Raw genomic sequence first — 27,513 nt, 5'->3', positions numbered from 1 at the left:
CATGGCAACGCTATAGCTACCTGCAGAAGTTTGTCGTATTAAGCGATCCACTGAGTGGATCCACTGAGACTTTAAACTGTAGCTCTGACTGTCAGTCATACTAGAATCTAATGTCTTCTTATCTTATCCCTGCTACCTAACATGAAACCCATCCATGGGAACTCAGTTTCTCTCTCAGGTTGGATTCTATCAAATCAACTTTATATAAAATGTCGGAGAATTCCCACGGAGCGGTATACAGGAAGAAAAGCTCCCTTTCGTTACTCATCATAACCAAGTTATGTGTGCGGTCGTGTGTGTGAGCGTGTGTGTGCCCTGAGGCCAGTTTGAGCAGAGTATGTTGTGTTAATTAGAGGAAGTGGAGGAAGGGTGGTGAAGGGGGTAGAGCAGAGCTGTGTATCATTGCATCCTCAGGTCAAACACACACACAGGTCACATTCCTCGCTAGTGTCACATTTTAAACAACCTTAATGACCGCGTTATTGTCTCGAAGGCCTAGATTCAGTCAGATCAAGCGTTAACCGGCGATAGCCGACACCCGCATAGCCAATGTTTTGGCGTGTCGGAATTGTAACTGCGTTGGAGCTGTGAAATTGGTGAGCGACTGCTCTTGATCATTGTCATGAAGCCACACCAGCCCCACTCGCGTTAGAAGTTCTCTCTCTCTCTCTCTCTCTCTCTCTCTCTCTCTCTCAAACACGCAGTTTTGTCAAGCTGGTTAAGGCTTGTAAGTACGGGAGTGTGTCATAAGTGTGGTGGGAGTCCAATATTGAGACAGGAGGTGTAGAACAGAATAATAATACCTTGTGAACACTGGGGCTGGCGAAGGAATGGTTTAGTGGTGGCTGGGAAGGATAGGTGTTAGTGCGGGTGTTAGTGCGGTGCTGGGAAGGAAAGGTTAGTGGGGCTGGGGAGCGACAGGTTCAGTGGAGTGTTAGTGGGGCTGGGAAGGACTGGTTTCAGTGGGGTGTCTTTAGTGGCGGCATGGGAAGGAAGGTTTAGTGAGGGTGTTAGTGGGGCTGGGAAGGATGCGTTTAGTGGGGTGTTAGTGGGGCTGGGAAGGAAGTGTTAAATAAGTGAGGGTGTATAGTGGGGCTGGGAAGGATGGTTTAAGTGGCGGTGCTTAGTGGGGCTGGGAAGGAAGGCTTTGCACGCTCTGGCAGTGTCTAGATGGGCTGCATGAGGTAGTCACCTGGAATGCGTTTCAGTGAGCGGTGTCTAGTGGGGCGTACAGGTCTGTAAGGAAGGTGTTAGTGGGGTGTTAGTGGGGCTCGGCGACAGGATGGTATTAGTGGGGTCCGTTAGTAGAGGGCTGGGAAGGAAGGTTTAGTGGGGTGGTTAGGTGGGGCTGGGGATGGAAGGTTTAGTGGGGTGTTAGTGGGGCTGGGAAGGAAGGTTTAGTGGGGTGTTAGTGGGGCTGGGAAGGAAGGTTTAGTGGGGTGTTAGTGGGGCTGGGGAGGAAGGTTTAGTGGGGTGTTGGTGGGGCTGTGTTAGTGGGGCTGGGAAGGAAGGTTTAGTGGGGTGTTAGTGGGGCTGGGAAGGAAGGTTTAGTGGGGTGTTAGTGGTGCTGGGGAGGAAGGTTTAATGGGGGGTTAGTGGGGCTGGGAAGGAAGGTTTAGTGGGGTGTTAGTGGGGCTGGGAAGGAAGGTTTAGTGGGGCTGGGAAGGAAGGTTTAGTGGGGGGTTAGTGGGGCTGGGAAGGAAAGTTTAGTTAGTGGGGCTGGGGAGGAAGGTTTAGTGGAGTGTTAGTGGGGCTGGGAAGGAAGGTTTAGTGGGGTGTTAGTGGGGCTGGGAAGGAAGGTTTAGTGGGGTAATAGTGGGGCTGGGAAGGAAAGTTTAGTGGGGTGTTAGTGGGGCTGGGAAGGATGGTTTAGTGGGGTGTTAGTGGGGCTGGGAAGGATGGTTTAGTGGGGTGTTAGTGGGGCTGGGAAGGAAGGTTTAGTGGGGTGTTAGTGGGGCTGGGAAGGATGGTTTAGTGGGGTGTTAGTGGGGCTGGGAAGGAAGGTTTAGTGGGGCTGGGGAGGAAGGTTTAGTGGAGTGTTAGTGGGGCTGGGAAGGATGGTTTAGTGGGGTGTTAGTGGGGCTGGGAAGGATGGTTTAGTGGGGTGTTAGTGGGGCTGGGAAGGAAGGTTTAGTGGGGTGTTAGTGGGGCTGGGAAGGAAGGTTTAGTGAGGTGTTAGTGGGGCTGTGTTAGTGGGGCTGGGAAGGAAGGTTTAGTGGGGTGTTAGTGGGGCTGGGAAGGAAGGTTTAGTGGGGTGTTAGTGGGCTGGGGAGGAAGGTTTAGTGGGGGGTTAGTGGGGCTGGGAAGGAAGGTTTAGTGGGGTGTTAGTGGGGCTGGGAAGGAAAGTTTAGTGGGGCTGGGAAGGAAGGTTTAGTGGGGGGTTAGTGGGGCTGGGAAGGAAGGTTTAGTGGGGCTGGGAAGGAAGGTTTAGTGGAGTGTTAGTGGGGCTGGGAAGGAAGGTTTAGTGGGGGGCTAGTGGGCCTGGGAAGGAAGGTTTAGTGGGGCTGGGAAGGAAAGTTTAGTGGGGTGTTAGTGGGGCTGGGAAGGAAGGTTTAGTGGGGTGTTAGTGGAGCTGGGAAGGAAGGTTTAGTGGGGTGTTAGTGGGGCTGGGGAGGAAGGTTTAGTGGAGTGTTAGTGGGGCTGGGAAGGAAAGTTTAGTGGGGTGTTAGTGGGGCTGGGAAGGAAGGTTTAGTGGGGTATTAGTGGGGCTGGGAAGGAAAGTTTAGTGGGGTGTTAGTGGGGCTGGGAAGGAAGTTTTAGTGGGGTGTTAGTGGGGCTGGGAAGGAAGTTTTAGTGGGGTGTTAGTGGGGCTGGGAAGGAAGGTTTAGTGGGGTGTTAGTGGGGCTGTGTTAGTGGGGCTGGGAAGGAAGGTTTAGTGGGGTATTAGTGGGGCTGGGAAGGAAGGTTTAGTGGGGTGTTAGTGGGGCTGGGGAGGAAGGTTTAGTGGGGTGTTAGTGGGGCTGGGAAGGAAGGTTTAGTGAGGTGTTAGTGGGGCTGGGAAGGAAGGTTTAGTGGGGTGTTTTCCTCTTGGAGTGGCGTGAGAAGGAGAGGAGGAGAGGATAAAGGAGAGGAGGAGGAGAGAAGGAGTCACTGGAGAAGAAAAAAGGAGACAAAGAAGTGAGGGGAGGAGTGGAGGGAAGGGTGCTGCCGGTGTAGGTCTCAGTGTGGATGTCCAACAGGCAGTCCTACTAACTCTAATGGCAGGCAGACCTTCCTGACCTGGGCCAGAGAAAAGGAAAACCTGCACTCACTGGAATAGTATTTTATGTTCTTTAGCAGCAGCAGAGGTCAAACGGACGTGTTTCGATGACAGCCTTCGTCAGCTTGTAGGGCTCTCGTGCCACCTTATTAGATGGAAAGAGTCAGTCATTGTGAAGGCATGGAGCAGTGAGTTTTACACTAATATGTGGTTATGGTTAACCTTTCACACTTTCACTTTGTTCAATATTAGTAAGGCATAGGCCTACATCAACTTGGTATATGCATGTTTTCATTTTACATTATTTTCAGGTCACGGTTGGAATTGTTCTTCTTTTAGACACTGTTCTCGGGTGTAATTGAAATCCAACGTGCTGTTTGTCTGTTTGTTTGTGAGTAATATGTGAGAGAGAGAGAGAGAGAGAGAGATGGCCCAGGGTCTTGCGCTGTACTGCAGTCATGGCTATACCGTGTGAAGGGAGAGCTGGTTGAAGGCTGGTTGAGGTTACAGAGGCCCTGAGGCGCCCTCCAGCTGTCCGCTGTCACACTGCACACGGTCTGGAAGACTGGTCCCACAATACTGTGGTTATCTGAGAGACTAGTCACACAGAGGGAGAAGGGAGAACTATTCTCTCATGGAATAAATGAATCACAATCTACAGACTAGATCAGAAATGATTTTAGGACCCTCATATTTTGCAGTGACGTTTTAGTCCACATTAACCTGTCAACAGATTATGGTTATATGCAAAGAGTTCCTTGTAGATACAAATGTTTGAGAGAGCCACAAGACATACTTAACAACCTGAACCTGCAATAGCTTCATGATATAATAAACCACGTATCCATGTGTTTCTGTTTTGCAGTGAAGGAGGACTGTGGCTCTGAAGAGGAGGATGAGGAGGAAGGGGAAGAGGGGGAGGAGGAGGAGGGGGGTAAAGATGCCCTGGTAGAGGAGATGCTACAGCAGGGGGATACAGCGGTCATCTACCCCGAAGCTCCAGAGGACGAGCAGAAGAGCATGGCTGAGAGAAGGGTCCCAGACGAGAATGGTACATCACTGCACCGTAAAACTCGTACATTATTTTTCTACTCATAATGACGCTATCTTCAGAGAGATAGCAGAGCTTTTCAGTGATTTGGCACATAAAAACGTGGTCTTCTGTGTTTAATGTATTTTCCTTCTCTCTATCTATATACACAGGCACGCCAGACGCTCTTTCCCAGCTCCTGACCTGCCCGTACTGCTCGCGGGGCTACAAGCGCTGCACCGCCCTGAAGGAGCACATCAAGCTGCGCCACGAGAAGAGCGAGGACAACTTCAGCTGCTCCCAGTGCAGCTACACCTTCGCCTACCGCACACAGCTGGACCGTCATATGACCCAACACAAGACTCAACACAAGGAACCTGTACAGGTACCACAACCAACATGTTGGTTTGTGTGTGTGCGTGTGCGTGTGCGTGTGCGTGTGTGTGTGTGTGTGTGTGTGTACGGGATTTCTGGAAAACATGTGTGTTTTGGGACAGTTACCAGACTTTTGCAACACTAATTCTGTAATTGCTTGAGCTCGCTCCCCCTCACAGCCTGCCTGTCATTAATATACCATGAAGTGGTCAGTCCTCCCACTTGATATACAGTACCAGTCAAAAGTTTGGACACAGCTATTCCAGGGTTTTTCTTTAATTGTACTATTTTCTACATTGTAGAATAATAGTGAAGACACCAAAACTATGAAATAACACATATGGAATCATGTAGTAACCAAAAAATGGTTAAACAAATAAAAATATATTTTATATTCTTCAAAGTAGCCACTCTTGGTATTCTCTCAACCAGCTTCATGAGGTAATCACCTGGACTGCATTTCAATTAACAGGTGTGTTAAAAGTTCATTTGTGGAATTTCTTTCCTTCTTAATGCGTTCGAGCATTAAGGTAGGGGGGTAAACAGAAGATAACCCTATTTGGTAAAATACCAAGTCAATATTATGGCAAGAACAGCTCAAATATGCAGAGAGAAACGACAGTTCATCATTACTTTAGGACATAAAGGTCAGTCAATCCGGAAAATTTCAAGAACTTTTAAAGTTTCTTCAAGTGCAGTCGCAAAAACCATCAAGTTCTATGATGAAACTGGCTCTCATGAGGACCGCCACAGGAAAGGAAGACCCAAAGTTACCTCTGCTGCAGAGGATAAGTTCATTAGAGTTACCAGCCTCAGAAATTGCAGCCCAAATAAATGCTTCACAGAGTTCAAGTAACAGAAACATCTCAACATCAACTGTTCAGAGGAGACTGCGTGAATCAGGCCTTCATGGTCGAATTGCTGCAAAGAAACCACTACTAAAGGACACCAATAAGAAGAAGAGACTTGCTTGGGCCAAGAAACACGAGCAATAGTTATTAGACCGGTGGAAATCTGTCCTTTGGTCTGATGAGTCCAAATTTTAGATTTTGGTTTCCAACCGCTGTGTCTTTTGTGACACGCAGACTAGGTGAACGGATGATCTCCGCATGTGTGGTTCCCACCGTGAAGCATGCAGAAGGAGGTGTGATGGTGCTTTGTTGGTGACATTGCCTGTGATTTATTTAGAATTTAAGGCACACTTGACCAGCATGGCTACCACAGCATTCTGCAGCGATACGCCATTCCATCTGGTTTCGGCTTAGTGGGAATATCATTTGTTTTTCAACAGGACAACGACACAACACACCTCCAGGCTGTGTAAGGGCTATTTGACCAAGAAGGAGAGTGATGGAGTGCTGCATCAAATGACCTGGCCTCCACAATCACCCGACCTCAACCCAGTTGAGGTGGTTAGGGATGAGTTGGACCGCAGAGTGAAGGAAAAGCAGCCAACAAGTGCTCAGCATATGTGGGAACTTCTTCAAGACTGTTGGAAAAGCATTCCAGGTGAAGCTGGTTGAGAAAATTCCAAGAGTGTGTAAAGCTGTCATCAAGGCAAAGGGTGGCTACTTTGAAGAATATAAAATATAAAATGTATTTTGATTTGTATGACACTTTTTTGGTTACTACATGATTCCATATGTGTTATTTCATAGTTTTGATGTAGAAAATAGTAAAAAAATAAAGAAAAACCGTTGAATGAGTAGGTGTGTCCAAACTTTTGACTGATACTGTATATTATAAAAATTCCTGGATGTTTATCTGCTCCTGTTGAATAAATTAACTTTATGGATTTCTGTTTTGCATTACGAATCACAATTCTGTCTTATCTCAACACTGTTTTTATCACTGTCTGCTGACACAGATGCAAACTAAATATGCGTCTCAAATAGAACCCTATTCCCTATATAGTGCATTATTTTTTCTGGTCAGAAATGTGCCCAAATGGCATACTATTCCCTATATACCGCACTACTTTGCACTACTTTTGACCAGAGTCCAGAACCCTAGTCAAAAGTAGTGTACTGCATAGGGAATAGGGTGCTGTTTGGGATGCAAAAAAATGAACTACGCTGTACCCGTTGACTGGAGAGTGTCCTCACTCACCCCTGTCTGTCCTTCTGTCTGTCTGCTAGCGCCACATGCCCCAAACCACGGCAACAACAGGGGGGAATAGGAAGTTCATGTGTACAGAGTGTTCCAAGGCTTTTAAATACAAGCACCACCTGAAGGAGCACCTACGTATTCACAGCGGTGAGTAATACTGGCAACACCTTGGTCACCATGGCAACACACACATGGGATGACTCACATGGTTAAGTCCCAAATGCTATCCTATGGTGCACTAATTTTGACCAGAGCCCTATTGGCCATTTGGGACACAGTCCTGGTCAAAGGTAGTGCGCTATAGGGAAGAAGGTGTCATTTGGGACAGAATCCTAGTGACTCACCAATATATTCACAGCACTGCTGGTCCAGATGTATCTAACTAACCATTTCCTTTGATATGTTTATAATATGCAGCTCTATAATTTCTGATTCTTGATTATGATAATTATTGAATCTGTGCTTCTGGCCAATGTGTCATAATTCTGTTGCTGTTGGCTTCCATTACCTCAGCCTGTTTGTTAATAATAGGTGCATCTGCATCCCAAATGGGACCCTATTCCCCAGGTAGTGCACTACTTCTGACCAGAGCCCATAGGTGTCAAACATAGTGCACTATATAGGGAATAGGGTGCCATTTGGGACACAAAACGTATGTTTTCAGATTTCCTGGAAGTAGCTTTATTTGATTACTCTATTCTTCTTATTTTACACATTTCTCTCAGGAGAGAAGCCATACGAGTGCCCCAACTGTAAGAAGAGGTTTTCCCACTCGGGGTCCTACAGCTCCCACATCAGCAGTAAGAAGTGTGTTGGCATGGTGCCTGTCAACGGTACCCCCCGACCAGTCATGAAGGCCTCCCAGACCCCCACCACCCAGAACCAGCTTTCTGGCACTGCCCCCGTAGCTCCTACCCGACTGCTCCTCCGGGGGGAGAAGACAGATGGCAAGCCCCTTCAGGAGCAGCTCCCCGTCAACCAGATCAAATCAGAGCCGGTGGAATATGAGTACAAGCCGGTAGCGGTGGGGCCCAACGGGGCAGCAGGGACTAACGGGACAGTGTTTACCGGTGGCATGGCCGTATCCCAGGGCACGGCGCTGCCACAGGGCATGGTCCAAGCGGTGGTACTGCCCACCGTTGGTTTGATGTCTCCTATCAGTATTAATCTCAGCGACCTGCAGAACGTACTCAAGGTTTGATTTGTAATTATTTGGCGATTTAAAAACAGAATTCAACCGTGCATTTAAAATGATTATGTTATAATTACTAAAAGGTTTAAAGGGCCCCTTGTGGTCAGAAATGACCAAATCTAGCTATTGTATGGTGCCTCTTGATGTTGTGGTCATTTGTTAACCTCGCTGTTGGTGTGTCTATCATCCCAGTGACTTTTACACATTTTAACAATAAGCTTTAGTAACACTACTCATCAAGGATAGCACAAAAAAAGGTTACTTATTTCCATTGTGGTCCTCTTTTTTTCCAAGGTGGCCATGGATGGGAACGTGTTTCGCCAGGTGCTGGGGACGGCCAACGGGCTGGTGACGTCCAAGCAGGGGGTGGTGGGGCAGGCTGGGCAGCAGGTCATCTCAGCCATCAGCCTCCCTGGCTTCGTGGACCAAGACGGAACCACCAAGATCATTATTAACTACACCCTGGAGCCCAGCTTGGCCCAACAGCCCAGCGCACCTCAGCTCCTCAAGAAGGAACCTCCCCCTGCCCCCACCACCACAAACACACAGCCAGCCTCCAAAGTAACAGAGAAACTCACCCAGGCCCTCAGCATCATCAAGACCGAGCAGCCCGACTCTGAGTCTGAGAAGGAGATGGAGAAAGACGAGGCTCGGGCCGAGGCAGAGCAGAGTAAGGAGGGTGAAACACCAAAGGCCCAGACAGGCAAGACAACATGTCTGCTGTGTGATGACTGTCCTGGTGGTTTGGATGCTTTGCACATGCTCCAGCACTGTAAACCTACCAATGGGGAGGGGGGCGACGGCAGCCCCCTGGACCCCTCTATCGCCGCCCTGCTGGCAGAAGCAGGGATAACACCAGGCCAGCCCCCTCTGAAGAACCTGCTCTCCCTCCTCAAGGCCTACTTTGCCTTAAACGCAGAGCCCACCGAGGAAGAGCTGGCCAAGATCTCCGACAACGTCAGCTTGCCCGTGGACATAGTCAAGAAATGGTTTGAGAAGATGCAGTCCGGTCAGACTACTGCCGAGCCGCCTGGTTCCTCTTCCCCTCTACCTTCAACAGGTCCTAGCACAGAGACCCAGGCGGCCCAAGAGAAGAGCGGCGAGCAGACAGAGGAGCAACTCGCCTCGGCCCAAACCCAGGAGACATCGTCTTCCCAACCTCCCAACAGTTCCCCTGCCTCGACCTCCGCCTCCCCCTTGGTCTCAGCCTCGGCTCCCTCACCACTAAACCTCTCCTCCAGTGGCCAGGTCATCGTGAAAACGGAGGAGGACTCGGAGGGCGAGTCTCAAGATCTTCCCCTGGACCTGTCCCTGCCCAGGCAGCCCCAATCAGAGCCCCAGGTCCCCCATGTCCCCCAGGAGCAACCCCTCAACCTCACCTGTTTGAAGAAGGAAACGCCCCAGCTCCAGTCCCAGCTCCAGGCCCAGCTCCAGGCGCAGCTCCAACCCCAGCTCCAGGCCCAGCTCCAGGCCCAGCTCCCAGGGTTCCAAACCCAGCTCCAGGCTCAGGGAACCACCAACACCATCTACGTCACTTCCCCATCGCAGATGGCCACCTCCAGCCCGGTTAATATCATGACCACCCAGCTAGTAGCCATCACCAACCAGGGCAGCGGCGTGCCCTGTCTCAGGGCCATCTCCACTGGCACCACCAAACGGACTATCCTCATCCCCCAGCTTACCTACACATACACCACTAAAGCATGCAGCAACGCCACTGGGGCCGACGGAGCCCAGAAGACTGTCATACTCAACGGCTGCCAGGTTGGTTTGTGAGCAAGCTATTCAGAATGTTTTGAAATGTGTGAGATGAGACAATAGGAAGATATACAGTAGATGGGACACACAGATGGTTATTCGTTACTATTAGGGGAAAATCAATCAGTGAAGGAGAGGGATACCACACACACACACACACACACACACACACACACACACACACACACACACACACACACACACACACACTGTACAGACACCAGCAGAGGAGAGTGTTATGTCTAACAGCACACATTGATTCAGTTGAAGAGCCGAGCAGAAGAACACAGTGGAAGGAATGCACTGTGAGTTTCCCTTAGTTTCCTGCAGTTTTACTGACTAGCCTGAATAACCCAGCACCAAGAAGTAAGGCTGCGTCTCAATTGGTACCCTGTTCCCTATATAGTGTAGAACTTTTGGCCAGGGCCCATAGTGCTCTGGTCAAAAGTAGTGCACGATATAGGGAATAGGATGCAATTTGGAACGCTCTCCGCCTGCCTGTGGAAAAATGAAAGCAGTCCTGGCTGAATGGTTTGGGCTCCCTCCAGGCTTCCCTGAGCTGGATGATGTATGTACCAGGTGAAGTTACCTAATACTCTGTGCGTGCATGACAGCAGACAGATCTATCTGCCGCAGCCTGGAGTTGAGTTGGATTCTTCCTGTAGGAGTCAGGGGATGGTGTGTGTGTGTGTGTGTGCGTGCGTGTGTAAAGAAAGACTAGCAGAATGAATCCTTGCATGTTTATACATGTGAGCGGCTCACAGCGCAGTGTCTGTCTGAAAACCCACGTCTGTCAGTGTCTGGCAGACAGGTCTGGCAGAGAGATCTCTCTAAGTACTCCTGCTGGCTCACTAGAACTGACACAAAGCCCTTTGACAGTGGAAACATTGTGTTTTACATACTGCTGCTTTTATGGTCTAGTCTTGCATGATTATACAGTAATAGCAATGTCACATTAGAACAGATTTCGGATTTTGCATTATAATTATTTTGCTTTTTAAGCACTGGGGAAATGTTTATGCAATGAAAAGCGTAATAAGTGAAATACTTGATAATAATGATAAATGATGAAAGCATCTCTCTTTTACTTTGAGGAGGAGGAGAAGGCTGACACCAGTTCGGAGAGCGTGTCGGCGGTCGAGGAGCAGAACGACTCGGACTCAGCACCTCCGCAGAGGAAGATGCGCCGGCTGGAGAGCGGCATGTACGCCTGTGACCTGTGTGACAAGATCTTCCAGAAGAGCAGCTCCCTGCTCAGGCATAAATACGAACACACAGGTACAACATATGCCCGGCGGTTGCGGGTCCATTGGGTCAGGGGCCGTATAAAGCATCTCAGAGTAGGAGTGTGGATTTAGGATCAGCTTTGCCTTTTTCGATCACGATGATTAAGATTATACAGACAAGGTGGGAACCTGATCTCAGATCAGCACTCCTACTCTGATAATTCTTTACTTTTTAATGAGTGCTGCCCGGCCTATGCCATTCCTTCTCGTCTGTGCTACGCGACATCACTTCACTTCTTGCATGATATGAAGAACGTGGAAAGCATTGACAGGCATTTAAAACACCAAGGTGTTTATTTTACCTGTTACTGTCATATGGTAAACCAATGGTTCTTCCCTGAAGCTGGTATTTAACATTTTGGTGTCTTTGACTTTCGGTTCTGTACACCAGCTTCAAACAGCTGAAAATACAATATTTTGGGTTGTGGGAAATATATTTCACAGCGGTTTAGATGGTACAGATTCTACCCAATAACTGCTTGTTTTGTCACGTTAACTGAAATTAGGCAAACTATTTGAATTTTTGCAACCAGGAAATGGAGGAGCGATTTTTCTGTGTGGTGCATCTTTAAACCACCTAATGTCCTCCTAAAACACACGTGAATTATTTCCTATGCGATGCACGCGTAACTACTGGCTCCAGCACTTTGATTCGATTTGGATTTGGCAAAAAAGGCTCCGGGTGCATCCCAAATGGCACCCATGTAGTGCAAATGTAGTGCACTACTTTTGACCAGGGCCCATAGGAGAATAGGGTGCCATTTGGGACACAGGGTCTGTTTACAATTAGCCGTGCTCCATTCTATTCTGAGAGGGCAGGTGGGTGTTGGTCTGGTCCAGCCATGACTGCACTACTCTCAGACCACACATAGCCAGTGGCATTGTGAAGCCTGGGTCTGCTTCCCAAATGGCCCCATATCCCCTATGAAGTGAACAACTTTTGACCTGGGTCCATATAGGAAATAGGGTGCCATTTGGGAAGCAATCCTGGCCTGGCAGGCAGTGTCCAAATTAACGGCCCCGTTGGATGGGCCCAGTTGAACCCTTTATAGTGCACTACTTTTAACCAGGGCTTCTAGGGGACCGGTCAAGCAGAATATTTGAACATTTCAGCATTTGGCAGCTAGCTTGATCTCCATTCCCCCTAAGATGTTTGTTTATTTTACTGAAAAATATTCCTATGCAACAGACCTGCTGGAATCCTTTTGGGGGAATATTCTGAAGTGTTTTATGCTGGACAAAAATATAAACGCAACATGTAAAGTGTTGGTCCCATGTTTCATGAGCTGAAATAAAATATCCCAGAAATCTTCCATATGCTCAAAGAGTGTATTTCTCTCCAACTTTGTGCACAAATTTGTTTACATCCCTCTTAGTGAGCCATCCACCTGATAGGTGTGGCATATCAAGAAGCTGATTAAACGGAATGATCATTACACAGGTGCACCTTGCGCTTGAAAGGCCACTCTAAAATGTGCAGTTTTGTCACACAACACAATGCTACAGATGTCTCAAGTTTTGAGGGAGCGTGCAATTGGCATGCTGACTGCAGGAATGTCTACCAGAGCTGTTGACAGAGAATTTTATGTTAATTTCTCTACCATAAGCCGCCTCCAACTTCGTTTTAGAGAATTTGGTAGTACGTCCAACCGGCCTCACAACCGCAGACAACGTGTAACCAGGACTTCCACATCCGGCTTCTTCACCGGCGGGATGGTCTGAGACAAGCCACGCGGATAGCTGTTGAAACTGAGGAGTATTTCTGTCTCTAGTAAAGCCCTTTTCTGTTGAAAAACTCATTCTGATTGGCTGGGCCTGGCTCCCCAGTGGATAGGCCTATGCCCTCCCAAGCCCACCCATGGCTGTGCCCTTGCCCAGTCATGTGAAATCCATAGATTAGGGCCTAATGAATTTATTGAAATTGACTGATTTTCTTATATGAACTGTCACTCAGTAAAATCATTGAAATTGTTGCATTTATATTTTTGTTCAGCATATTTAATTGTGAGGGTTTGTGTTATGATACTGTTTCCATAACAAATGCTGTTGGTTTCACAGGTAGTAAGTCTACAGGCAGGTCAGTGTAATGTAGACAGTGACAGACCTGATGTAATGGTAAAAGCAAGGCACACACACACACACACACACACACACACACACACACACACACACACACACACACACACACACACACACACACACACACACACACACCACACAGAGAGCAAATCAAGAGTAATGGGTCACCCCCAAAATATATATTTTTTACAGGGTTCAGCAGACATCTGTGGTGTGTTTAATGGAGAGGTTGGTTGAGTTCGAAAGTCTGTTTCTCTCTCCAACTTTTCCAACCCAAACTCAGTATGTGGCTGTGTGTCCTTTCAGAGGGTTTTAAATAAAGTGTCTGTTCAACATCCATGTACATTGGACACTAAAGTAATCCACTCTTCTTCTCTTCCGTTTTACAGGAAAACGTCCACACGAGTGTGGCATCTGCAACAAAGCCTTCAAACACAAGCACCACTTGATAGAGCACACGCGTCTGCACTCCGGAGAGAAGCCCTACCGGTGTGACAAGTGTGGCAAGTGTTTCTCCCACTCGGGCTCCTACTCCCAGCACATGAACCACCGATACTCATACTGCAAGAAGGAGCCCCAAGGAGATCATCAGGTGGGGCGTCGGCTCAGGATGACCCCCGAAACGAGCCCCCGAGCAGAGGAGCAGCAGTCAGACAGCCGGCCCACCTCCCCTCCCTCCCAACTGGACTCAGACGAGAGGGAGAGTGAGGAGGAGCTGGAGGAAGAGGAAGGAGAGGAGGAAGGCATGGAAGCCATGAGCATGGACGACATACGGGTGGTGCAGGTGGGCGAGGACGGCGAAGACGGTGAGATCTACGAGGTGGAGGAGTTTGGAGAGGAGAGGCAAGAGGAGGAGGAAGAAGGGAGCAGAGAGGAGGAGGCACAGCAGGAAGAGGAGGAGGGACAGCAGGAAGAGGAGGAGGAAGGGAGGAGAGAGGAAGAGAAGTCTGTACAGCAGGAGCAGGTGTGTGAGGAAGAGGAGGAAGGGAGAAGAGAGGAGGAGGAGGAAGAAGGGAGGAGAGAGGAGGAGGCACACCAGGAGGAGGAGGAATGGAGGAGAGAGGAAGAGAGCAGAGAGGAGTCTGTACAGCAGGAGAAGGATGTGTATGAGGAGGAGGAGGAGATGGAGGTACAAGTGATGGGAGATGGGGAGGGGGAGGAAGGCGTGGCAGAGACGGAAACTGTGGTAACAGAGAAAGCTAAGGAAACAGAGGACAAAGAACCGCATGTGGACAAGGAGAACATTACAGATACATTAGAAAATGGACAGAAAGAAACAGAGGAAAACAAGATGAACAGTGAATGAAAAATACATTTTGTGTTGAAAATGTCAAATAGCAGGACAGGAAAATATTGTCTTGTTGTCAAAGGAAGAAACAAAAGGAACGTGGCTGCCATGTTGATGCTGTGCTGTCGGTCCACTACTGTGTTCAAACCCAGGTGTGCCTGAACTAGACAAAAAATAAGTGACTTTTATTTGTGGGGGGGAAAATCAGTGTTACTTAGACCTTGTTTATAGAAGTATTATACATTTTAAAAGAAGGAAGAAAAAAAACACCCATGGACATTTGTTACTGAGAGTGAGACATCCGATCCCAGGTCATTTCTGTTTGTCAGTGTTATTACTAATTTTGCAGCTCATGTTTGAACCTTTTAACCTGTACAGTTGAAGACACATTTCTATACCTTTTTATTGCCAAATGACGGTGTTTGCTAAAATCAGTATTTTATTGAGTTCTAAAAAAACAAAACATCTGCACTACAGTATTCCTGGTTTACCTATGGATAAAACATGCCTCATGATGTGTTGTTCGCCCTTTAGTATGATTATGTACACACTAGCTATAGATCTTCTTTATGTTAGCTAACCTTAGCATAGCATTTTGTTTTAAGTTGGATTGTCAGCCTTAAGAAGTAAAGAGGATTCTGGGGTTTGGGTGGGAGGGGGTTAGCCTGAGTGCCAGTCTTGTTTGTTCTATCATGTTAACTCCTTGTCACTCATTGGCTTGCCATGTTTGGCTTGTCAAGGACAGCAATGGAATTGGCGATGGGCACAAACAGATCTGGGACCAGGCTAGGGGAGGGGTGAGAGGGTGGGGATGATGATGTGGCATCTGGCGCCATAACCAAACTGTCCTATCAGGGAAGGTGTCACAACTTCAAATCCAGCATTCTTACCATGCTCCTCCTTTGGTCGCGTCCCAATAATCTCTCCTTCCTGAAGTGTGCACTTGTTTACTACTCCCCACAAATTGAAAAGCATTGGATTGGTGTCGGCATGGGCTAAACTGGAAGACGTTTCCATCATATTTTGTATACCAGTCATTTCCTTTCAAATCCATGAAGGGAAGAGAACAAGTGCACACGTTTGGAGAAAGGTTCGATTATTGGGACATACCCCTTGTCTTAGGTTTGGTTAGTTGTTAATCAATGATCATCAGTGTTATAGGGTCATATGAAGCAGGAGGGGGGCAGTTCTGCATTGTACCCCACCCCAATGCCTCCAGCCTTATGCAAGACCAGTCCTGTGTGCTGTAAGTGCCATTGAACAGTGTTATTTTGACTTCACGGATGTAGCCAGTACATCTTTCAATCTGCGCAAGGCCCATATTGAATAATGTTTGTTTACTTGCTTGGACACATTTTTTGTTAAAGAGGGCTTCATCCCAAATGGCACCATATTCCCTATTGGTGCACTATAAGTACTATACTATGTAGGGAAGAAGTGGCCATTCGGGACGCGGACAATAGCATGAATAAGGAATCTTTCATGTGTGTGTGAACAAAAAGTGACAAAGAGAATAAGATGGATAGGAAAGGTTTTTACTGTATTTAAGGGGATTTTCCTGTGTTGGAGAGTCAGCCATTATTAGTTGAGTGCACTTGTTTTTTTTTAAATGGTGGCAAACTAACCCTCACTTCAGGTAACAAATGTTAGTGAATATGGTCCCTGTGTTTTATGACGTTTTTCAGTTGATTTTACCTAACAGTGTTACTTAATTCTTTTTTCAGTTTGGCTTTAGTAAAAAAAAATGTATGTGTGCATTTTCAACAATGGCAGTATTAGAACCCTTTTCACTGATGAAAGTGTACCTATTTAGTTTTTAGAGGACTTTTTCTATTTATGTGTCTTATTTTTATATTTCTTTATGGTTATTTATTACACACATTGTAGTGTACAATACTGTAGTTTGAATTGATACAATAATAATATATTTTAGTATGAAAAATGATTTGAAGGTCAATGAATCCAGAGCGGTCTGAAGTACAGCTCTAGGAGTCATGAAGGTTGTTAATTAAAAAAAAAACAACCTGAAGTATTACGTTAACATGATGTCTGTTTAAGCTGGGGGGGGGAAGAACAAAAGATACAAATGAAGAGAGAAATGGAAAGTGTTCCATGTGCATCCATCATCAGACTAGTTGGTTAGACTGACCTGTCCCTAATTTGATGTGAAGCTACTGAAAACTAACTGTGTGACTAAATGCATGAGTCCTCGCTGTTGTTATGAAGATATATACGTAACTTCCTTTTTTTTTGTCAACATACTCTTTTTCTTTCAGTTTTGTGCCAATTTGTTACATTGTACTGTTATATGTCAGAGGCTACACTTTGTTTTATACATTTCCTGTTTAATCTTTGTTTTTATAGTTGTTTTTTTTATGACCCCAACATCACAATAAAATACAAGAAAGCATTTCTGAGATTGGATGATCTTTATTTTTATGTAACAATGTTTAATTCATCTGTAATATATCGTATACTTGCTCTTTAGTTCTTAGTGGGAGTCAGGAGACAATGGTTGATGTAGTGATTGATGCTTGTCGTTGCTAGAGGACCCACAACCATATTTTACATTAGGTATGGGGTTATTTTCTGCTTATACATCTTTATTTCAACGCCAAATAAATACATTTATGTCATCCAACAAATGTAAACAAAATTCTTTATGGAGGAATGGTCTAAGATCCCTCCCAATGTTTTTTTCCAATCTCATAAAACATTTTAGGACAAGGCTCAGTGCCTTGCAATGTGAAGTATTGAAAGATATTGAAAACAGGGGTGCCAATACTTTTGACCGTCTTTGAGAAATAATTATTACTTGTTAAACAAAAATCTCTCTAAGCAATTAGTATAACATATTTTTAAAAATCATTACAATATACAGTTGAAGTCGGAAGTTTACGTACACCTTAGCCAAATACATTTAAACTCAGTTTTTCACAATTCCTGACATTTAATCCTAGTAAAAATTCCCTGTCTTAGGTCAGTTAGGATCACCACTTTATTTTAAGAATGCGAAATGTTAGAATAATAGTAGAGAGAATGATTTATTTCAGCTGTTATTTCTTTCATCACATTCCCAGTGGGTCAGAAGTTTACATACACTCAGTTAGTATTTGGTAGCATTGCCTTTAAATTGTTTATCAAACGTTTTGGGTAGACTTCCACAAGCTTCCCACAATAAGTTGGGTGAATTTTGGCCCATTCCTCCTGCCAGAGCTGGTGTAACTGAGTCAGGTTTGTAGGCCTCCTTGCTCGCACACGCTTTTTCAGTTCTGCCCACAAATTTTCTATGGGATTGAGGTCAGGGCTTTGTGATGTCCACTCCAATACCTTGACTTTGTTGTCCTTAAGCCATTTTGCCACAACTTTGGAAGTATGCTTGGGGTCATTGTCCATTTGGAAGACCCATTTGCGACCAAGCTTTCACTTCCTGACTGATGTCTTGAGATGTTGCTTCAATATATCCATGTCATTTTCCTGCCTCATGATGCCATCTATTTTGTGAAGTGCACTAGTCCCTCCTGCAGCAAAGCACCCCCACAACATGATGCTGCCACCCCCGTGCTTCACGGATGGGATAGTGTTCTTCGGCTTGCAAGCCTCCCCCTTTTTCCTCCAAATATAACGATGGTCATTTTGGCCAAACAGTTCTATTTTTGTTTCATCAGACCAGAAGACAGTTCTCCAAAAAGTGTGCAGTTGCAAACCGTAGTCTGGCTTTTTTATGGCGGTTTTGGAGCAGTGGCTTCTTCCTTGCTGAGCGGTCTTTCAGGTTATGTCGATATAGGACTTGTTTTACTGTGGATATAGATACTTTTGTACCCGTTTCCTCCATTATCTTCACAAGGTCCTTTGCTGTTGTTCTGGGATTGATTTGCACTTTTCGCATCAAAGTACGTACATCTCTAGGAGACAGAAAGCTTCTCCTTCCTGAGCGGTATGTTGGCTGCGTGGTCCCATGGTGTTTATACTTGCATACTATTGTTTGTACAGATGAACGTGGTACCTTCAGGCGTTTGGAAATTGCTCCCAAGGATGAACAAAACTTGTGTCTACAATTTCTTTTCTGAGGTCTTGACTGATTTTTTTTTTCTTCCCATGATGTCACGCAAAGAGGCACTGAGTTTGAAGGTAGGCCTTGAAATACATCCACACCTCCAATTGACTCAAATGATGTCAATTAGCCTATCAGAAGCTTCTAAAGCCATGACATCATTTTCTGGAATTTTTCAAGCTGTTTAAAGGCACAGTCAACTTAGTTTATGTAAACTTCTGACCCACTGGAATTGTGATACAGTGAATTATAAGTGAAATAATCTGTCTGTAAACAATTGTTGGAAAAAATGACTTGTGTCATGCACAAAGTAGATGTCCTAACCGACTTGCCAAAACTATAGTTTGTTAACAAGAAATTTGTGGAGTGGTTGAAAAACAAGTTTTAATGACCCCAAGCTAAGTGTATGTAACTTCCGACTTCAACTGAGTAATTGTAATATTTCATAATTTTTTTTACTCATCTTTATCAAGGGTGCCAATAATTTGGGACCTGACTGTATGTTTGTATCAGATGACCATATCAGAGATTCAGGTTTGGGTTCATTCAAAGGCACTATCTACAATGTGCCTTTTAAAGGTAATTTACACTTGAGCCGTCTTCCGCAGCGTTTACCATGAAAGCGAATGTCAGGGAAATGGCCTTTAAAATGAAATACCTGACTATTTCCTGAACATTATCTGTTATGCCAGTAATATTCTGGGGACCAAAGGTATTCTACAGTTCTGACACAGAGCCAGCTTGTGGAGTGCAATGCATCTAGAGAAAGCACATTTTCATTCAGGGGAAACACATCAGCAGAATAGAATCAAACTGAATGTAACGGAGATGCTGGGAGTTGAAGCAGGCGGTGTGTTTAATAACACAATGAACATGGAACGATACAAAACAAGAGTAGCATCTGGACATGAAACACAATCAATACTGCCTGGAGAATGAACCTAAGGGAGTGAGGGATATAGGGGAGGTAATCCGTGACGTGATGGAGTCCAGGTGAGTCTCATAACGATGGTGCCAGGTGTGCGTAATGATGGTTGTCAGAGCCAGTGATTAGTAAACCGGTGACGGCGAGCGCCGAAGAGGGACTAGACGTGACATACACACACACCACCACCCCCCCTCCGGAAGGTGAGAACGTACTTGACAGCGGTCTGATCATCCTGCCGTAGTAGGAGTAGGCGCTCACCCCCCTCTCTGCCTTCCGGTGGATGATCGAAGATACCTCTGAACAGAGCCATGAACCCCTCATACGAAGCCAGCACCTCCTCTTCGCTCTCCCAGACGGCCGTAGCCCACTCCAACGCCCGCCCAGTCAGCAGAGAAATAACCGTGGCTCCCATCTGGCGAGCAAAATAGCGGGAGCACTGGACTAGGAAGCCACGGCATTTAGATGGAGTTCCGTCATATTTATCCGGGAGGGACAGACGGGCATCGCTAACCTGGCCAGACTGCTGAATGGACTGGTGTGCTGGCTCGACTGGTGTTAGAGTATCCTCCCCTAGTTGAAGGCAACGCCTCTCGGGTATGTTTTGAGATGTTGAAGACTGCGAAGAACCTCTTCCATAGCCATCCCCAGTTGCGCCAGCTGGCCGTGCTGTTGACGACGTAGATATACCTGTTCGTCGACTGGGAGATGTCATGATTTCCTGCTGCTTCCATTTGTTGAGGCAGTATTCTGTAACAGAGACGCTGGGAGACGAGAAGAAGGTGGTGAGCTTAATAATACAATGACCATGGAACGATACAAAACAAGAGTAGCGTCTGGACCTCAAACACATAATCAATACTGCTAATGGGAATAAACCTAAGGCAGTGACAAATATAAGGGAGGTAATCAGTGAAGTGATGGAGTCCAGGTGAGTCTCATAATGAAGTGCAGCTGCGCTTAACGATGGTGCCAGGTGTGCATAATGATGGTTCAGATCCCAAAAGTCTCACATGGAGAATGTGACTAAAACGCTATGCATAAGGTGACCCTGCTGTAATTGTTCATATGTGCTGTTACCTAAAACGGACTGCAGTAACTCACACACATTAAAGCTTATGTGCAGTTAGCATGATTCAAGCTTTATTAAGCAAACAGTATATAGGGTCCTGGTATGCGATATCAAACAGTTAATTGTCATTCCCCCTGTCGAGACGCTGTTCTTGTTTTGTTATATGTCTGTTTATCCATTAAATCTTCACTCCCTGTACTTGCTTCCTGTCTCCAAGAGTCTGTCCTCACGGAATGCTGACACCACAATTTGAAGCATCAGGGAGATCTTTTTGGGTTTGTTTTTGTTGGTGACATCGGGTCTGGGTGCCACCGCCAATGGAACCGGGGGTGCCTCAGCTGGCTCGTCCGGCTTTCACGCCTTAGCTGGCTCGAGAGGTTTCCTTGCCAAGGTGGGCTCGGCAGGCTCCCACCTCACGTCATGCCTCAGCCGGCTCGTCGGGCTCACACGTCTCAGCGGGATCGTCAGGCTCACCCGGCTCCCACGCCTCACCCGGCTTGTCCAGCGCATGCCTGCTCCCGTCCCCCTCTCTGGCGCTCGAGGGCGCAAGGCTGCTCATCATTACGCACACCTGTCACCATCATTACGTGCATCAGCGCTCATTGGACTCACCTGGACTCCTTCACATTTTGATTGCCTTCCCTATATCTGTCTGTTCCTCTGTTTCATCCCCGTGTCAGCATTAATGCCGTTTTGTTCCCCCTGTCAAGACGCTGTTCTTGTTTTGTTATTTGTCTGTTAATCCATTAAATCTTCACTCCCTGTACTTGCTTCTCGTTTCCCAGCGTCTGTACTCACAGTAAATGTAATGATCCATTGTCCTGGTATGATCTTTATTGACAGTTGAAATCATGGTGATTATTCATAGAACTTCACAGACACAGTAAATATATCACCTGCTGTTTTGATAAACAATCAAATTGATGGGAATTGAATTCATAGATGTTTAAACAACAGAGGGAGAATAGATGCTGTTTCATCTTAATTCTGTTCAGTATGTTTATATTTTTCTCTAGGAAACGGGCAATAAATGTGGTGGTAAAGTTATGTATTCTGAATGATCACTGTTTTTACATTAATGTTGTGTTCTGATACAGGGATTTTCACTGGTGCTGTGAAAATCCCTGTGAGGAATCTACAGTTGAAGTCGGAAGTTTACAGACACCTGAGCCAAATACATTTAAACTCAGTTTTTCATAATTCCTGACATTTAATCCTAGTAAAAATTCCCTGTCTTAGGTCAGTTAGGATCACCACTTTATTTTAAGAATGCGAAATGTCAGAATAATAGTAGAGAGAACGATGTATTTCAGCTGTTATTTCTTTCATCACATTCCCAGTGGGTCAGAAGTTTACATACACTCAGTTAGTATTTGGTAGCATTGCCTTTAAATTGTTTAACTTTGGTCAAACATTTTGGTTAGCCTTCCACAAGCTTCCCACAATAAGTTGGGTAAATTTTGGCCCCTTCCTCCTGCCAGAGCTGGTGTAACTGAGTCAGGTTTGTAGGCCTCCTTGCTCGCACACGCTTTTTCAGTTCTGCCCACAAATGTTCTATAGGATTGAGGTCAGGGCTTTGTAATGGCCATTCCAATACCTTGACTTTGTTGTCCTTAAGCCATTTTGCCACAACTTTGGAAGTATGCTTGGGGTCATTGTCCATTTGGAAGACCCATTTGCGACCAAGCTTTAACTTCCTGACTGATGTCTTGAGATGTTGCTTCAATATATCCATGTCATTTTCCAACCTCATGATGCTCATATATTTTGTGAAGTGTACCAGTCCCTCCTGCAGCAAAGCACCCCCACAACATGATGCTGCCACCCCCGTGCATCACGTTTGGGATGGTGTTCTTCGGCTTGCAAGCTTCCCCCTTTTTCCTCCAAATATAACGATGGTCATTATGGCCAAACAGTTCTATTTTTGTTTCATCAGACCAGAAGACAGTTCTCCAAAAAGTACAATCTTTGTCCCCATGTGCAGTTGCAAACAGTAGTCTGGCTTTTTTTATGGCGGTTTTGGAGCAGTGGCTTCTTCCTTGCTGAGCGGCCTTTCAGGTTATGTCAATATAGGACTCGTTTTACTGTGGATATAGATACTTTTGTACCTGTTTCCTCCAGCATCTTCACAAGGTCCTTTGCTGTTGTTCTGGGATTGATTTGCACTTTTCGCACCAATGTACATTAATCTCTAGGAGACAAAACGCGTCTCCTTCCTGAGTGGTATGATGGCTGCGTGGTCCCATTGTGTTTATACTTGCATACTATTGTTTGTACCGATGAACGTGGTACCTTCAGGCGTTTGGAAATTGCTCCCAATGATGAACCAGATTTGTGGAGGTCTTAAATTTTTTTTCTGAAGTCTTGGCTGATTTCTTTTGGTTTTCCCATGATGTCAAGCAAAGAGGTAGGCCTTGAAATATATCCACAGGTACACCTCCAATTGACTCTAATGATGTCAATTAGCCTATCAGAAGCTTCTAAAGCCATGACATCACTTTATGGAATTTTCCAAGCTGTTTAAAGGCACAGTCAACTTAGTGTATGTAAACTTCTGACCCACTGGTATTGTGATACAGTGAATTAAGTGCACTAATCTGTCTGTAAACAATTGTTGGAAAAATTACATGTGTCATGCACAAAGTAGATGTCTAACCGACTTGCCAAAACTATGGTTTGTTAACAAGAAATTTGCAGAGTGGTTGAAAAACAAGTTTTAATGACTCCAACCTAAGTGTATGTAAACTTCCGACTTCAACTGTACCTGTTCAGGTTTTTTGTATATGGAGTTTTTAGTTCACAACCTACATGTGCATTCTTCGTGAATTACCTAAATACTCATCATAAAACATTTCTGAAAAATACACAGCGTACAGCAAATGAAAGACAAACATCTTGTGAATCCAGCCAATATTTCAGATTTTTTAAGTGTTTTACAGCGAAAACACAATATAGCATTATATTAGCTTACCACAATAGCCAGAAACACAACACCATTTACCAGCAGCAAAGGTTAGCGATCGTAACAAGCAAGCAAAAGATATATAATTTGACTAACCTTCATAAACTTCTTCAGATGACAGTCCTGTAACATCATATTACACAATGCATATAGGGTTTGTTCGTAAATGTGCATATGTAGCGGCACAAATCGTGGTTATACAATGTGAGTAGTGGTCAAAACTTCAAGCAATCTGTCCGGCGCCATCTTGGAGAGGCACCTAATCTAATCGAAAACTATTCATAAACTTGACTAAAAAATACAGGTTGGACAGCAAATGAAAGATACATTAGTTCTTAATGCAACGCTGTGTTAGATTTTTAAAATTAACGTTACTGCGCAATACAGCGTGCGCTAAAGCGAGACCGCACCGAAATTCATGGCGCAATTATTGTTTAACATTTGTCAACATAAATACGAATTAACAGCATAAAGACTTCTTACTATTTGACGAGCTTCCATCAGAATCTTGGGCAAGGTGTCCTTTCTCCAGAACAATCGTCTTTTGGTTGAAAGATGTCCTCTTCTCCTGTAGAAATAGCAGCTAACGCTAGCTATGTGCAGGAGAGGTGTCCAACTCGTGAAAGCGCGTGACAAAGAATTCCAGAAAATCGCAATAAACTGATATAAACTGCTATAAGTCGGTTTAAATTAACTACCTTATGAAGTTTTTAAGACAAAAATCTAATTAAATCAGAGCCGGAGATATAGAACTGCTAAAACGAAAGCTTTTCAGGACGCCATTGTGATGTCCCTCCTGCGCCAGGCGCCCCGTTGAAAAGGTCGGACCTTCCGTTCCACGGGCATTTATAGTGCCCCAGATGGTGCAATCCACTCCATTCAAATTCTCACCGCTTACTGACATCTAGAGGAAGGCGTATGCAGTGCATGTAGCCCCATAGCTTACATGGGAATTTATAAACTGACCCCAGAACAGAGACCTCGATTTCAGAAATCTCACTCCTTGACAGGAAGTGTGCTGCAGAATGAGTTCTGTTTCACTCAGAGAAATAATTCAAACGGTTTTAGAAACTAGAGAGTGTTTTCTATCCAATAGTAATAATAATATGCATATTGTACGAGCAAGAATTGAGTACGAGGCAGTTTAATTTGGGAACGAATTTTTACAAAGTCGAATGGCGCCCCCCTATTGACAAGAAGTTTAAGAATGAACAACAAATGGCTTGCTTGTACTTATGATCACCAAGGTAGTGGCCATGTTGTTAATTCCTCCAATGGAGTGTCACTGCTACTGGAGGTAGAAGATGTGGTCTACATGCATCTCGGGGCTGGGAATCAGATAAATGATCATGGAAATCGCCACAGCACTTTTAGTGGTCACCTGCTCTTCACCATGTACTGTAAGAGGATAATTGTGTAGTATCTGGGATCTACATCTGTTTATATTAGTTACTATGCTGTTACTAAGCGGTGATGTATTACGACAGTGTTACGTTACTACGCCTAATAGGAAATGCACATGCGCACTAGTGTGCCCGGGAACTGTAGAGCACGAGAGGTTTTGAGTAAACGAAAACTAACTGTACTCCCGTCTCCTGCCTGGTCATTTCTCCACAACACAAATATTACAGTGGCGACGAGGTGATTAAACTTCTTTAACGGACATTGCTTGAAGGGAAGAATGTTGCGTGAGTAATGAAACTCAAAATAATTATGTAATTCGTCAGTTATTTTTTATTTTCTTTCGCCAGTAAAAAAAGGCTAAGCACTGCTAGCAGGTACAGTGTTCAGGAGCTGCCAAGTAGCAAGACTATTGGAGTCCAGAATAGCGACACTGCCCTCTGGTGGTTAAATAAAAGAAAAACTGTCATTGAACCCATTGAAATTAGGCGATCTCAGTGGAGAAATATTGTCAAGAAGAAAAAAAAGGAAGAAGGAACGTAACACGGTGTGTACATTATTACAAATGAGTGCAGTGAACGAAGTAATTGCAGAAACTTCTGAAGTGAAGAATTAGATGAAAATTAAGGAATACAAGGAATAAGGAAACTGAACAATTAACTGTGAAAATGGCAACCATTGGTCGAGTACCAGAGTTTGAGGCTACAAAAGAGGATTTTGATTCCTATTTGGAGCGTTTTGAGCATTGGCTGGCTGCAAATGAAATCAAAGATGAAAAGAAAGCAGACGTATTTCTAAGTGTTTTGGGTCCAACTGAGTATGGATTGCTGAAAGGTCTCATTGAACCAATAAAAGCAGTGGAGTTGAACTATGCAGAACTGACAAACTCTTTCAAGGCATTTCAAGCCTAAGCCAATTCTCATTGCAGAACGTTTCAGATTTTACCAACGTCACCAGAGTCAAGGGGAAACCGTGGCTGACTACATCCTTGCTTTGAAAAGGCTGGCAAGTACATGTGAGTTTGCACAATTTCTTGATGATGCTCTTCGAGACAAGTTTGTATGTGGTCTCACAGGTGAAGCATATCACAGAAGGCTTCTGTCAGAGAAGGACCTGACCTTTCGGAAAGCCTGTGATATCGCACTTGGACTCGAGCTTGCCCACAGGGATACTATTGAGCTATCGGGATATGAAGAACGTCAGAAAGGTGTTCACAAGGTCAGTGATGCACGTGGTGAAAAAGGCTCACAAAAGTCACACTTTTCTCAGTCCCGTCCTCAAGGTTACACAAGAACAAAGCAGCCCACATCTCAAAGGTCTAAGCCACATATGTCAGAGTCAAGGCCCGCGGGCCACATCCGGCCCGCGAGAAGGTTTTTTACGGCCCCTGGGATGATCTTGATTTATTATTAGAACCGGCCCGCAGACCGCAGCAAGCCGGCAGCCCGCAGATCTTTTACACGCACCAATACTACATTTCCCATGTTTCCCATTTCCCATGACAACCGACGGAGCACCTGCGATGTGTGGACACAGGAGCGGACTGGTGGCGAAGATACGGGAAAAGATGCAAGAGGAAAACGCGACAGGTGAGCTGACAGCTTATCATTGTATCATACACCAGGAAGCGTTGTGCGGTAAAGCCTTGAAAATGGAGCATGTAATGAGCATCATCACGCGCACAGTTAACTTTATCAGAGCCAAAGGTTTGAATCACCGCCAGTTCAAGGCATTTCTGACGGAGTTAGAAACGGAGCATGGTGATTTGCCTTATCACACAGAGGTGCGATGGCTAAGCCAGGGAAAGGTGCTTCAAAGATGTTTCGAGCTTCGTGAGGAGATTTGTCTGTTCTTGGACAGCAAAGGGAAAGACACAACACAACTCTGAGACGAAATGTTTCTGTGTGAAATGGCTTTTCTGTGTGACATTACGAGTCATCTGAATGCAATGAACTTGCAGCTGCAGGGTCGGGATCATGTCATCTCTGATATGTACAGTACAGTGAAGGCATTTAAAACCAAACTGACTCTGTGGGAGACGCAGATGCGGAAAGAAAATTTGAGCCACTTTCCCAGCTGCCAGACCATGAAAGAGAAGCTCTCTACCAGTGCGTTCCCGAGCGCACAGTTGGCTGATAAAATAGGTATGCTTGCCGCTGACTTTCGACGCCGATTTGCTGACTTTGAAGCACAAAAAAGCAGGTTGGAACTGCTCGGTAACCCATTTGCTGTTGACGTGGAAAGCTCACCACCAAACCTCCAAATGGAGTTGATTGACCTCCAATGCAATGATGCACTGAGGGCAAAATATGCGGCAGTGGGTGCTGCGGAGTTCGCCCGTTTCCTCCCCGACACAATGCCCCAGCTGCGCATCCAGGCTGCTCAAACGTTGTCTATGTTTGGCAGCACATACCTGTGTGAACAACTGTTTTCTTTGATGAACCTGAACAAAACATCACACAGAAGTCGACTTACTGCTGAACACCTCCACTCAATTCTGAGGATTTCCTCAGCTCAGAGCCTTACCCCGAACATTGATGAACTTGTGGAAAAGATGGGACACCACCAAGTATCACCCTCAACCTCAAACAAGTGAACATTACTGTGCAATCACATATTTAGAGTTTTTACTCAGTTCAAGTTTAAAAGTTAAAGTTTAATATTTGTTTTCACTGCATGTTACTTCTCCTTAAACAAAGTGTTGTTTTTGATTAATAGATTTTTGCACTTTATTTTATTGTATTTCAATCCAATTATATTTTAAAAATATTTCAGTTGAGTGG

General features: G+C 45.3%; 1 protein-coding gene across 4 annotated transcripts in view; it reads left to right on the top strand.

The window, feature by feature from the left end:
• The window catches only part of LOC139560674 (zinc finger E-box-binding homeobox 1-like), a 97,718-nt gene extending 80,992 nt beyond the window's left edge, over nucleotides 1–16,726 (top strand). For 3 of the 4 annotated variants that reach the window (XM_071377675.1, XM_071377678.1, XM_071377677.1), the window contains exons 3-9: nucleotides 4,065–4,250; nucleotides 4,403–4,614; nucleotides 6,743–6,860; nucleotides 7,439–7,908; nucleotides 8,200–9,669; nucleotides 10,758–10,941; nucleotides 13,418–16,726. In XM_071377675.1, coding sequence (XP_071233776.1) covers nucleotides 4,065–4,250; nucleotides 4,403–4,614; nucleotides 6,743–6,860; nucleotides 7,439–7,908; nucleotides 8,200–9,669; nucleotides 10,758–10,941; nucleotides 13,418–14,334 — 3,557 coding nt within the window. In that variant the 3' untranslated portion in view covers nucleotides 14,335–16,726. The remainder of the gene's footprint in view (nucleotides 1–4,064; nucleotides 4,251–4,402; nucleotides 4,615–6,742; nucleotides 6,861–7,438; nucleotides 7,909–8,199; nucleotides 9,670–10,757; nucleotides 10,942–13,417) is intronic. The other variant, XM_071377676.1, reaches the window with a different exon arrangement.
• Nucleotides 16,727–27,513: the final 10,787 nt, after the last annotated feature.

This window comes from Salvelinus alpinus, chromosome 30, assembly GCF_045679555.1.
Source record: "Salvelinus alpinus chromosome 30, SLU_Salpinus.1, whole genome shotgun sequence".
NCBI classification, from domain to species: Eukaryota; Metazoa; Chordata; class Actinopteri; order Salmoniformes; family Salmonidae; genus Salvelinus; species Salvelinus alpinus.
This window is presented reverse-complemented; position numbering and strand designations above follow the sequence as displayed.